Below are 12,398 nucleotides of genomic sequence, written 5' to 3' on the forward strand. Positions count from 1 at the left end.
AATAGCTTATTAATTACAGTATACTTCCTCTTATTCAGAAACCTTTTAACCGGACATCGGTTTAACTGGACTACACTCTGCACAAGTGATATCTTTAAAACATAAAATTTGTTATCAGCAAATCAATATAAACGGACTAGTGGGCGGAACTGAAACGACTTTGCTATTGGAAAGAATTGGGACCCGCGATCCCGTGTCTAAATACATGTACTCCCCAATTTTAGTAAAATATTCGGGTTAGTTTTCGAGTGATTGGCGTGTGGTTCGTCAGTTGGAAAAACTGTTATTCGGCCTGGCCTCAGTCCCAAGGAATTCAGATAAGGAGATTACTCTAAAACCACTCACTTAAAATAAGTAACCGATGGATTTAATCCATTCAACTATACACAAATAAATATAGATTTTATTTCATAACTTTTTAAATAAAACTACAAAAAAGCTACATCATACCTTGCTGGTCCGTCTGCTACTCCGTCACCGATCTGATGACAGAACAAGCAAACTCTGGTGTCATCAGGCAGCTTGGGAGGCATCACTGTGATCCCCATGCGGAACAACATCTAAACACAACACACATTACAACAGGAACAACATGGGCAGAATCTACTAATTTTAGAACATTGGAGCTTACATTACATGTGTATAGAATAAACAAAGACAATGTGACGATTAACCCATTGACGGATACTTACGTGTGTAGTTTGTTTAACCTTTGTCACGCCTTTTGTGTGAGGCCTTTCGTCACGAGATAGTCGTACGGCTAACACACTGGCTCTCAAGTAGTAGCCTAAATCGAATCTAACCTACGAGCGCTTCTTTCCTTTCTCCTCCATAACAATTCTAAAGCCAAGTTGCTTTTTTCCTTTAAAAAACTACACTTATATAAATTACAGTAACTGTAGGAAAAATTTAATGTGTAACACAAGTGCAAACTACCTTTGCTGCACTCGTGTTCAACAAAGTGCCACTTCACCCACTAGTTACACAAATAACTATTTTCTGTTAGTAAAAAAATTATTCCGGCATCAATGGGTTAAAGACAATGCAGTGGAAATCAGATGAACAGAAAGGTTTTTTTTAACACAGAAAATAATGAAAACAATGGTAGAAATGTTAAAATTGATATTTAAACATTGAAAACTTTCAAAATACACAGTGTATAATTATGTAATAAGCACATTAATTAAACTTAAGGTTTGAGTAGTGTATACACTTATCTGGGCAATAATTTATGTAAAGCTCCCATACCTCAGTCATTTCTTTGTCAGACGGCCGCTTGAACTTATTAGCTGGGGGAGGAATGGAATTGCTGTTGAAAACTCGATATTTTATCCCCTTCAGTTTTGGTTTCTCTTTCACAACCACAGCTGCTTCTTCCTTTATAGTTTCTGGCCTCAGGTTTATCTCCTAAAAGTTCAGAACTGATAAGAATGATTTCTGGACTTAACAAATTGAGTTGTACTGTTTTGGGGTCTAAATAAAATGCTAATTAGTAAAAATTACTTTGAAATTTAAATTAAAAATTTAATTTAAAATTTATAGTTTTTGCTATTATTGAAAGTTTTTGTTGCATGTAAAAGTACTACAATATATGCAAAAAGTGTGCACAGATGAAATATCAATTTTCAAACGATATAACTTACAGTCTTGAAAGTCGGTTCCTCTTTGATCTCTTGTTTGATTTTCTTTTTGATCTCATCCACAGAAAGTCTTGCCTTCTTGGCTGGGGCCGGATCCGACTGAGACAGGTGGTCCACAACGGCTGCAGCCTGTTAATAATTAATTAATAATTTCTTAAATAAAAGCCCAATTGAAGATATTGTTGTTCTGGTTACTAGTGGTTGTGATGCCAAAACTTGGACTTACTTTTTGTATAATCTTACTAAAAAATTACTAGCAACAATAAAACACTTTTCTTCTCTAGACCAATTTAAATTATTTGGGTCAATTTAAAAAAAAATGTTTCAGAGGGTTTATGTACTTCCTAAAGAACTATAGGACTATAGAACACAAAAGCTGTATAGCTGAAAAAATTATGTGTATCAAACCATTTCTGTATGGCTCACTCCAATTTGTTTTAGGATTAACCAGATCGATGTAAAATAGAGGTCACTAATGTTAAACAAAGACACAAAAAGGCATAAGGCAACAAAAATTTTTTTTCAAATGTCTTACAAATATAAAATGATAAATTAATTATGAGAAATTCATAAGATATGATACCTTATCTTGCGTAATGGCTGGGGTATGTTGAGCCAAGGCTATCTGCATGTAGCAAACTGTGCTGCAGAAGTACAAATCCTCCGTTCCATCCTCACGAGCCAGGAACGGCATCTCAGAGGCCTTCTTACGAATCAAGTTGTTAAGGATGATGACATCACAATGTCTGCAGAACTTGGCTTCTCCGTTCAAGATGCTTTGGATATCCACTGGAGCTGCAACAGATAATTATCGTTAAGTTTAAACAGCATAACAATTTTTTTGTTATCTTGGGTTCAAGAACTTGAATTGTATTAAATTCGTGTTAGTGATAAGATAGCTTAAGAAGAATTCCTGAAGAAATCGTAAATAAGTCATTGACTTGACTTTTATGAAAAAGTACAAGTTCAAAATATCAAATAAAAAATCAATTAACTTTTTATTTACGACAGTTTGGTGAAAGTACTTATTTTCTACCAGTCACGTCACTCGGTATGTCAGATGGTGTTCTTTTATTTTACCTTTTGTATGTCTTTGTTATGAATCAAGCTTTGTTATATTAAATCAACTTACCACCCTCCTTTCCATCTTTGCCTTTGGTTCTGTACAACCCCAACTTGTGGCTTGGCGGGGTGACAGTTCGCTCAGTGATGTGATATGCAGTCGGGGCTGGGATACGTAGAATGTTTGCTGTGAACATGAAAACTCAGTAAAATATCCATGTTCAGAAAAAGAAATAACAAAAACTTGGGAGTACTTAAATTCCTAGTTAGAAACTATGGACACGAAAACACTCCTATTGGTCAGATTTATAGATTTAAACTGTGCAATTGTTCTTGTCAGTTTACAAAAACATGATTAATGAAAATCAGTCAATATTGTAGTTGGACTGCAAACTGAGGCATCAATAGTGTAAATTTGTGTACCACCGCCAATAGCTTATAGTACCTTCACTACTTACTGCTCGCTTCGCTGGATTGTACGCAGGCCGGAAACCTATGTGGGCAAGCTAATACAATGATAACCAAAGCACCAATCATTAATCTTACCTAGATTACGAAGAACACCGAGGACATCATCTGCTGCAGACGAGGTCAAGGTCAGGGTCACTGTTACATTAGCCGAGTCTTTCAGAGGCACAGAAGGTGAAACACGGGATTTTATCAGAGAGTTCTCTCTGAAAGCATTTTCCTTGTCCTGAAAGGAAAACAAGCAAAATCAGTTAAAAGTGGTTAAAGCAGTTTTTTGTTTATTCTGAACTTTGAGTTAGTATGAGTTTAATAGTGACATTATCATGATAATCAAAACTAACAAGTGTAGTGTGCAGTATAAAAACCCAAGGTAGTCTTATTCCTTAATGGTTAATTTATAGTGATCTTTAAGAAAATATTTGAACTATTTTGGCAGCCAGCAAATACAGAAAAAAAACTTAACAAATTAATCCAAGAGCAGTTCAACAGGTTGATTGAAATAACAGTTGTATTAAAGAGTTGGATAAACTTTATACTAACCATTTCACTGATAAGCCGCTCCCGAGGTTTGATTGCTGTTGGAATAACAATAGGGATGATCGGAGACCTTCGATACATCTTCTGCTCTTCTTCCGAATCATCTTCATCAATCAACCGGAGACCTGGGTGGCATCAAATCAGAATATTGTCCAATAGAAAAGTCAGGACTTAACTAGGTAAGAGATGGACAATTCCTGTTTCAAAGGAAATTTTACGAGAGAATTTTACAGCCTTATTATGTAATACTTGAGTGAATAATATCTACAGACTGATAAAATTCTTTTTCTTCTATGAAAATGTGAATAAATTTAACGGCTTGCTACATTGAAATCCGTGATATTTTGACATCTTATGTCAATAATATTTTGATAGGATGTTCACAATACTCATACTGTAGAGATATTAAGTAGATTACAACAAATTAACAAGATTACGGTGAAATCACAAAAGTAGATTTCTTATTGTTTGGATGTGTTTGGTTCAGACTCTGGACGGTTCGGTTGGACAGCTTTGTTGGTAGCCATCCAAACAAACAAGTCACAACCTGTTTTTCTAGCATTGATTGCAGTTACTGATTTTGTACACATATTTGATTTAAAAAAAGAATCCTATCATATTTGTACTAACTTTTGTTGGATCTATGGATTATTATTATTATTTTGCAAAACCAATGCTGTCCAGAGAAGTGGAGTGCAATCTAAAACTAACCTGGATATCTGATGAAAGGTTCCGGAACCACGAGTTCAGGAGAAGATGAGCTGACGATGGTGTCAGGAGTATCATTGTCTCGATCTCTGTTCAGTTCATGCTTTCGATCATCAACTAGAACAAAATAAATATTAATACAAACATGTAATAACACCCTCTGAACTTGAGAATATCAAAATGTTGAGGTCAAAGATTAAGCAACACTTTAAGTAAAGTTCAAACGTAAAAATTGTTAAATAACTCACAAAATTAGATTCTTTTATTTTCTTGACCTAGAACTGATTTTAAAGCACAAAATAATTCCTCCTTTGGAAAAATGTGATTAGAACTAACAAAGACGTTCTTTACTTTTATTAAATTGATTGGTTTATCAGGAAAAAAATATTAGGTCACAGTGAACACTGCTTGAATCCTGTAATCTTCCAAAAGACTCAGTTATCATCAGTTTATTTTGCAAATAACATACAATAAAAACACATTTACAATAAGAAGTAAAGACTAAAGATTATATCAGAATCAGACACAGCAGCCTTCATCAATATTGGGACTTTATCCTACCCCACCAAATTTTTATCTACAAGCAAATTAATATTTGTAACCTCTTTACTAAACCATTGTAGCAGACAGCTTAAAATAAATAAAGTAGTTTTCTTTAGATAAGTCACCAATCCATGATGTAGTAAGACAAGTTAAAGTTGTAGAACATACGGAAGAGCGTGACAAAAATTTAAGGTACAGAGGTAACACTCAATGGTACACTTAAGCGGTGTCTAGCACTAGCTGGTGTCTGGGCAAAGTACAACACTGCCCCTTCGCCCTCATGCACTACTCAACTATGTGGAAGGCTACAACGTGGAGGAAGACCCTGTGGAATTTCTGCACAGTGTTCACCGTTCAGGCTCTTTCTTGCTCGTCACAAATATATTTCCGACCTAAAATACTAGAGCTGAAAGCGCACGGTAGTCTCATTATAAGCATGTTTCCTCCGTACCTTACTTCACTGTGTATGTATGAACTAAAAATGAAGGAGATATCAGTATACTTACAATCATCTTTACAAGAGTCAAGTCGCAGAGGAGAGAACTCCTCATTGTAGAAGCCTCGCTGCGTAGAAGGCGTGGAGGGGGGAGGGTGAGGTAGCAGTTCCCCATACGGCACAGTGTTGTAGTGGTCTGTGTCATTGTACATGGCATTGCCATAACTACCTTTCAGCTCACCTGTGCGGGAACTGTAAAGTAAATAGAAAATATTAGCTTTAGCCTATTTTTAGCAGCAAACATAAGTTCTCTTTAAAATTAATGTTGTTTTGAAATAATAATAAATCTGTCAATTTTAAGGCAATATTTTAGTGGAAATCCAGCCAGGTTGATGGAAATTTGCTTAGTCTGCAGGTTTGCTGCACCGTGGGTATTTTATAATAAAATTGTTGATGAAAGACATAAACGATGCTATAGTTTTACAACAAGATGACCTCACAGTTGGTATACTTTAAAAATAGGTATTTAAGAAATAGAAAACGTGTTTAGATCAGAAGTTTTTTTTAATTCTTCACTTATTACAGCTTGAATGTAGGTATAGAATGTTTACTCTGCGGGAGTGTTCAATTGTCAAAAGTGAGACACTTTGCCAATCAACTATTACAAGGACAAAGTATGTATGAAAAAAATGAACTATTTTAATTGTCTAAGGTTGAAATATAATCTAATAGTTCACATTACAAATAAATTTAAAACTTTAGTAAAAGGTAAAAGAATATAGACTACTTTAAAGTAGTTTGCTTAGAATTTTAGATTTATGTTTTTCGTACAACAGTTAAGAGCAACACAAAGATAATATTTTAAACTTAATGAAAAAGAATCTTCACAATAGAATAGAATAAGGTTCTGTACGGTATTGTAAAAATTCAAGCCAGATGGATGAAAAAACAAATAAAAACCACAATCGTAGAATAAGTGGTCTCATATCATATTTATCATATAAGTTTATTACTAAACCAGAAAATACAAAGACTTACTTCAAGTGTATCTTAGCCAAATCGCCAGAGCCGAAGATTGGACAGACAGAGAAGTTACGACTCAAACTCGGCTCCAAGACAGACATCGCTGGCGACTGACGAAGCTGAGCCATGAGCGAGTCAATGAACGAGTCATAGTCCTCTTCCATTTTAGAGCTCTGTGATAACAGTAAAAGTAAAAAAAAACATTAATAAATAAAAATAACATGAGAGATAAAGTAGTACTGTGTTTAACGCTTTGAATATTCTGGACATGTTGAATCATGTAATTGTACTGTACTGTATCATGTAATATCCTGTATCATGTAATCAGTACTGCATTCTTTGTAAGTAGTATGTAGTATGCAGTAAAATGAAACTGATTTGTATACAATTTCTCTTACCTTTCTTGGTCTCTTTTTGGGAGTGAGACCATCCTTGCCTTGACTTTGCCTTCGTTTCTGTTGGTACTGACGTCGCTTTAACTTCTTGAGATCTAAAACGACAGATTCATTACTTTTACCACAATTCCTCTTAAAAATCTTGTGAAAACATTTAAGATAAAATATGCCCTATACAATTCTGAGCATAAAAGATTCCTCATTTCAACTCAAAACAAATTTAAATACAGTAGAACATTTGATTATCCGGACCCTGCAGAAATCCAACTTGTTGCTTTAAAAAATTGTAGCCTAAAAGATATATTTTGTATGACATTTTATATTAAAGTACAAACATAATATTTATTCCTGAACCAAATATTGGTTATTGTATTTCAAGTAAAGTAGTTTATCACCCGCAACACCAAACTGCAATACTACTGTACTGGCAAGTGGCAATAAATCAAAGGATGATACATGGAACTTGCATACACACTCGTTACCTGTTCATAAAAGAAAACATTGCTTCTGGACTGCACATTATGAAAATATTATTATTATTTTGGCCACAACATGTCAGTCATTGTTTTTCACAGCATTATATTAGCTTCACCTCTTAAATTTTCATCTTACTTGAATGTACTCAATATTTTTTTAACCTACACATGAATTTAACATTCAACATAACTTTATTCGTGATTTAGACATCATCCTTTTATACACTTCTTATGACTAAGTAGTAGGGGTCTGCCGTACAGAAAATTTAAGGTCGGTACGGTTCGGTACGGTACAATATTTTGTACCTCGGTTCTCGGTACAAAATCAGTACGGTACGCGGCTACTCGTATTTTTGTGGTTTTCTTCTCAGATCTGTATTTGAACCATTATTTTTAATTTTAATACATTGACATTACTATGAAAATGGATAGTATCCTACATTCATGGTTTTCTAACAACAATTACTGTACCACACATTTAAAACCTTTTACTCCTACGAGGATTGTGTCAAGAAAAATCACAGTTAAGATAAAGGCTTTACCTATTTTACTCTGAGATACTTTGAATAGCCATGATAAAAATTATTTCCAACCAATACAATGTCTATTTTTTTTTTTAACTTTTAAAAACATATAAAAGCATTCAGTACAAAGCAGTGTAGTTGACAGCTATTCACATTCAACAGATGACAATGAAAAACAGGATGTTATGATGAAGTAATGGCAAATAGCATCTTTTTTATCAGCTTGAAAACTAATTATAAGATGGATACATCTTTTGCAAAGTTTTTTTCTTACACTAAAATTTGGATTACCACAGAGTAATATTATTGTCTTTTCATTTACAAAGTTAACATCCACACATATCAATCATTAGTTCATTAACTCAGACTCAATCCAATTTTCTAATCTAATTTTTTTTTAAGGATCTTCCAAAGAGTCAAAAGACCCAGGCCTAGACCTAATTATTTAGGATGGCCTATATAAATTGAGTAGGTTACAATAAGGGTAGCAAAATCACTATAATAATTCTAGTTCATAAGATTTAGATTGCATAAAGTACCTTCAACACAATAAAAAATCTAAGAAACAAAAAACATTTCAACCTTAACAGCCACATCCAAAAATATAAGACAAGATACAGAACATGCAATGACATTAATTTAAGACCGAGTAGGCTTGCATAACGGAAAAAAATATGCAAACAAAAACTACTACGCTTGTGGTTTCATCAATAGAAAGATAAATTATCCATAACAAATATCTTAACTTATAAAATAAGATTGTAGATTAGTAAGACTTTAATATGAAGCCATAAACAGTTTTATGGCAGTAGGCAATGGCCAGCGGCAAATTGAATATTCACGAAAATACTGACTGAGTTAGAAATAACATTTACAGTCATCATAAAACTATTATTTTTATGATAAAATAGAATTGGGGAAAGTCGTAAAGGAATAAAAGTGATAAAACTCAACAGTTCTTGGAAGTACTTGAATACAACAATTATTGTCGTGATAAAATGTTAATGGATTTGGGACTGATAATGGGTTTTTTATTGTCATCACCCTAGTAATAAATTATGAAGATCGTAAACAAACATCTGATAAGACTTTTTTGTGCTCAGAACCAACCACCGTTGACTATGATAAGTAATTTATTATTATAATAGGCTGTACCGAACCGAATTTGTACCGCATAAAATGCTGTACCGAACCGATGACGGTAATTAAGCTTGTACCGGACCGACTTTTTCGGTGCACCGCAGACCCCTACTAAGTAGTGTCTTCAATTATATCACCTGCATTCATTTCAATCATATGTATATTACTCAGAGGAGCAAATAATAAAATATTAATACAGTAGTAATAATAATCACAATTAATATTATTTATTATTATGAGTATAGAACAAAACCAGGATGAAATGGGTCTCCTAAAACAAAAAAATAGGGATCGCTGCTGTAGGCAAATGTATATAACACAAAATATCCCTTCTGGAATTTTTTCAAAAATTGATGGATAAAATTATTGTAAATAATTGAGAACAGTGTCATACCTTGGGGGTCTAGAGGCATGCTGGATGAATGGTCCATTGCTCCAGTATCCATGGGGTCCATGGTGCGTATACCAGGAGAGATCATCTCATCAGAGGACATGACTTCTTTCTTGACCTCGACCATGACGGGTGCTGGTGGAATGGGACTGGCCTGGGGTGGAGGCCCTGTCATGGGTTCACGCTTGATCTGAGCAGGGGTGAGTAGCGGCTCTCTCTGACCACAAGACAAATAAACGGTATCAGCAATCTGACACATACCTTATGCCATTACCTTGTCAACAATCATGGGTAAGCAGTGAGAGTAACTCTGATATTTTATTTGCAAGATCACAAAAGTTGAAATAACTTTTGAACCGTAATTTTAACAGCAATTGGGTTTGTACAAATTTATTTAGAGTTAAAAGGACTATGTATAACAAACTAAATTTTTTATCAAACAGTTTGTTAAATTTTTGTAAAAATCCAACTTTTCTGTTGTTTTAAGGGTTTTATGGAAAATCGCCATTAAATAAATAAAAAAAAAAACACCTGAAGGTACCAAATACCCACAGAACAAATGTCACCAAAATCGGACAACAGATGTGATCTGTAGCTCTGTGCACATACACACACACACACACACACACACACATACACAAAGAAATCACTTTGAAAACTAAATGATTGGGTTCAGGGGAAAACGGATAATTCCACCTACACCCCAAAACACACACTCAAAAATTTTGACAAAAACAATTCTTTCTCCATATATTATGTATGGGAAGAGGAAGTACAGTAAACCCTCTCTTATCCGGATCTCCCATATCCGGACCCTCCGATATCCGGACGCGATTTTGAAAAAATGCAAAAATTAAAAAACACTCTAGGGCGAATGTTTGTTGACCGAGCAGTCGCTGTTTGTAGGCCGGTTAGAGACGCCGGCGCGCCGGGAGGGTTGTGCGACGTGCAGTCTCGCGGGCAAGGTCACTGACTCACGAAACAAAAATAGAATCCCTCCCCCACCCCTCCTACCCGCCCGTTCTACCCACGCCAACGCCCTACTCATGCGCGGCGACGACAATTCATCAATCGTGTCAGTTGTCAGTGCTGCTTTTTTTGTGCCTCAGTGACCTAGTCTTTGTTTGTACGGTTCGTTTTAGTTTCGGGAAGGAAGAGTGCTAGAGGCTAATAAATTGTTATGGCCGAAAAAAGAAAAAAGATTGTCATTAGGATGGAGGACAAACTTAACGCGTTGAAACGTTTGCAAGCGGGCGAAAGTGCAAAAAAGATAGCGAGTGAGATGGGAGTGGGGACTAGTACAGTGAGTGACTGGAAAAAATCCCGTGAAAAAATAGAAAAATGGTGTTCTAACCAGGCATCAAGTTCAGGAATAAAAAAGTGCAAAATGATGAAAACAGCCGTGAATGACAAAGTGAACGAAGCGTTATTTTTGTGGTTTACACAATGTAGATCAAAAGGACTGCCCGTGTCTGGACCCATTTTGCAGGAAAAGGCTCTCCAATTTAATAAGGAAATCGGAAGTGATCCCAATTTCAAAGCCAGTGAGGGGTGGTTGGAAAAGTGGAAGAATCGATATGGGGTCAGAAAGCTTCATATAAGCGGAGAAAAGTTGTCAGCAAATGAAAACGATGTGGGAGAGTTTAAAATGTTTTTACACAAGCTGCTTGACGAGGAAGGAATCAGCGGGGACCAGTTATACAACTGTGACGAAAGTGGTCTGAACTTTAAAATGCTACCTAGCTGCACTCTCGCTTCCAAAGAAGAAAATAGCGCTCCAGGTTATAAGAAGAAAAAGGAGAGGGTTACAATAATGGCCTGCAGCAACGTCACAGGAAACAATAAACTCAAACTCTGCATGATTGGAAAATCTAATAAACCAAGAGCGTTTAAAAACTTCAAAGATCAGTCGACATTACCGGTGTGGTACAGAGGACAAAAAAGCGCTTGGATGAATTCTGCGATCTTCAGAGAGTGGTTTAACAATCAGTTCGTCCCGTCTGTTGAAAGGTTTGCTGAAAAAAACAATTTGCCAAAGAAGGCTATTTTATTGCTTGACAACGCCCCTTCACACCCGTCTGCAGATGAACTAACAAGTGGAGAAATAAAGTGCATGTTTTTGCCGCCGAACGTAACCTCTTTGTGCCAGCCAATGGATCAGGGGGTCCTTGAAACACTTAAACGTTTGTATCGACGTAAGCTACTGACGATCATTATTGAGGGCATGGATGTGGGAAAGAGTGTTTCTGAGTGCCTTAAAGACGCTGACATGCTAGATGTTGCCTTGTGGATTTCTAGCGCTTGAGAAGAGCTCAAACCGATAACGTTGGTTAAATCGTGGAAAAAGCTTTTAGACCACAAAGTAGACCAAGATTATAACAAAGAAGTAGAAAAAGAAACAGAAAACTGCAATGACAAAACAGATGAAGAAATCGTTGAACTTTTTAGAAACGTTCCTGGTTGTGACAACATAGATAGTGACGCAGTGAGTGAGTGGATGAAGGAAGACGAAATCCAGGAGTTTACTGACAATGACATCATAGACTTAGTTAACGCAGACCCCGCTCCTGACGACGACGAAGAAGAAGAAATCCAGAAAACAACCATGACGCATAGTGAGGCTTTCCAGGCCATCGAACAGCTGATCGAGTATGTCGAGAAACAAGAGGAAGCAACGGGAGCCGATCTTCTGCTTTTTCGTAGGTGGAGAGACATTACGTCAAAGAAGCGTGTTAATCGAGCCAAACAAGCCACAATAACATCGTTTTTGTCCAAAACTTAACTGTGAGTACAAAGTAAGAGCTGTTCTCGTAGATTAATTTTATTTTACTCTGTATACAGCTCTACATTTTTGTTCATTACAGTAGGCCTACTTGTCTTTTTCTTAGTTCCATTTCAATTTTTTCACTGTCCCGTTACTGTATTACGTAATATTTTTTGAGTTTTGATGTTATATTAAAGTGTTTTTCTTAGTTTTACTTCATTTCTTTCACTGTACTGTACTGTATTACGTAATATTTTTTGAGTTTAGTTGTTCTATTACAGTGTTATTATA

At 35.6% G+C, this 12,398-nt stretch overlaps 1 protein-coding gene across 5 annotated transcripts in view; it reads right to left on the reverse strand.

Moving 5' to 3' along the window:
* LOC128997724 (histone-lysine N-methyltransferase 2D-like) overlaps positions 1–12,398 on the reverse strand; it is a 145,342-nt gene that overhangs the window by 16,021 nt on the left and 116,923 nt on the right. For all 5 annotated transcript variants that reach the window (XM_054423367.1, XM_054423364.1, XM_054423366.1 and 2 more), the window contains 12 exons: positions 9,347–9,560; positions 6,816–6,907; positions 6,433–6,590; positions 5,465–5,646; positions 4,419–4,532; positions 3,711–3,832; positions 3,249–3,396; positions 2,773–2,889; positions 2,224–2,435; positions 1,644–1,769; positions 1,249–1,407; positions 451–560 (listed from right to left, as the gene is read on the reverse strand). In XM_054423367.1, coding sequence (XP_054279342.1) covers positions 451–560; positions 1,249–1,407; positions 1,644–1,769; positions 2,224–2,435; positions 2,773–2,889; positions 3,249–3,396; positions 3,711–3,832; positions 4,419–4,532; positions 5,465–5,646; positions 6,433–6,590; positions 6,816–6,907; positions 9,347–9,560 — 1,754 coding nt within the window. The remainder of the gene's footprint in view (positions 1–450; positions 561–1,248; positions 1,408–1,643; positions 1,770–2,223; positions 2,436–2,772; positions 2,890–3,248; positions 3,397–3,710; positions 3,833–4,418; positions 4,533–5,464; positions 5,647–6,432; positions 6,591–6,815; positions 6,908–9,346; positions 9,561–12,398) is intronic.

Source organism: Macrosteles quadrilineatus, unplaced genomic scaffold, assembly GCF_028750875.1.
Source record: "Macrosteles quadrilineatus isolate MER2022 unplaced genomic scaffold, UCM_ALF_1.0 Scaffold_7__1_contigs__length_78375512, whole genome shotgun sequence".
Lineage (NCBI taxonomy): Eukaryota > Metazoa > Arthropoda > Insecta > Hemiptera > Cicadellidae > Macrosteles > Macrosteles quadrilineatus.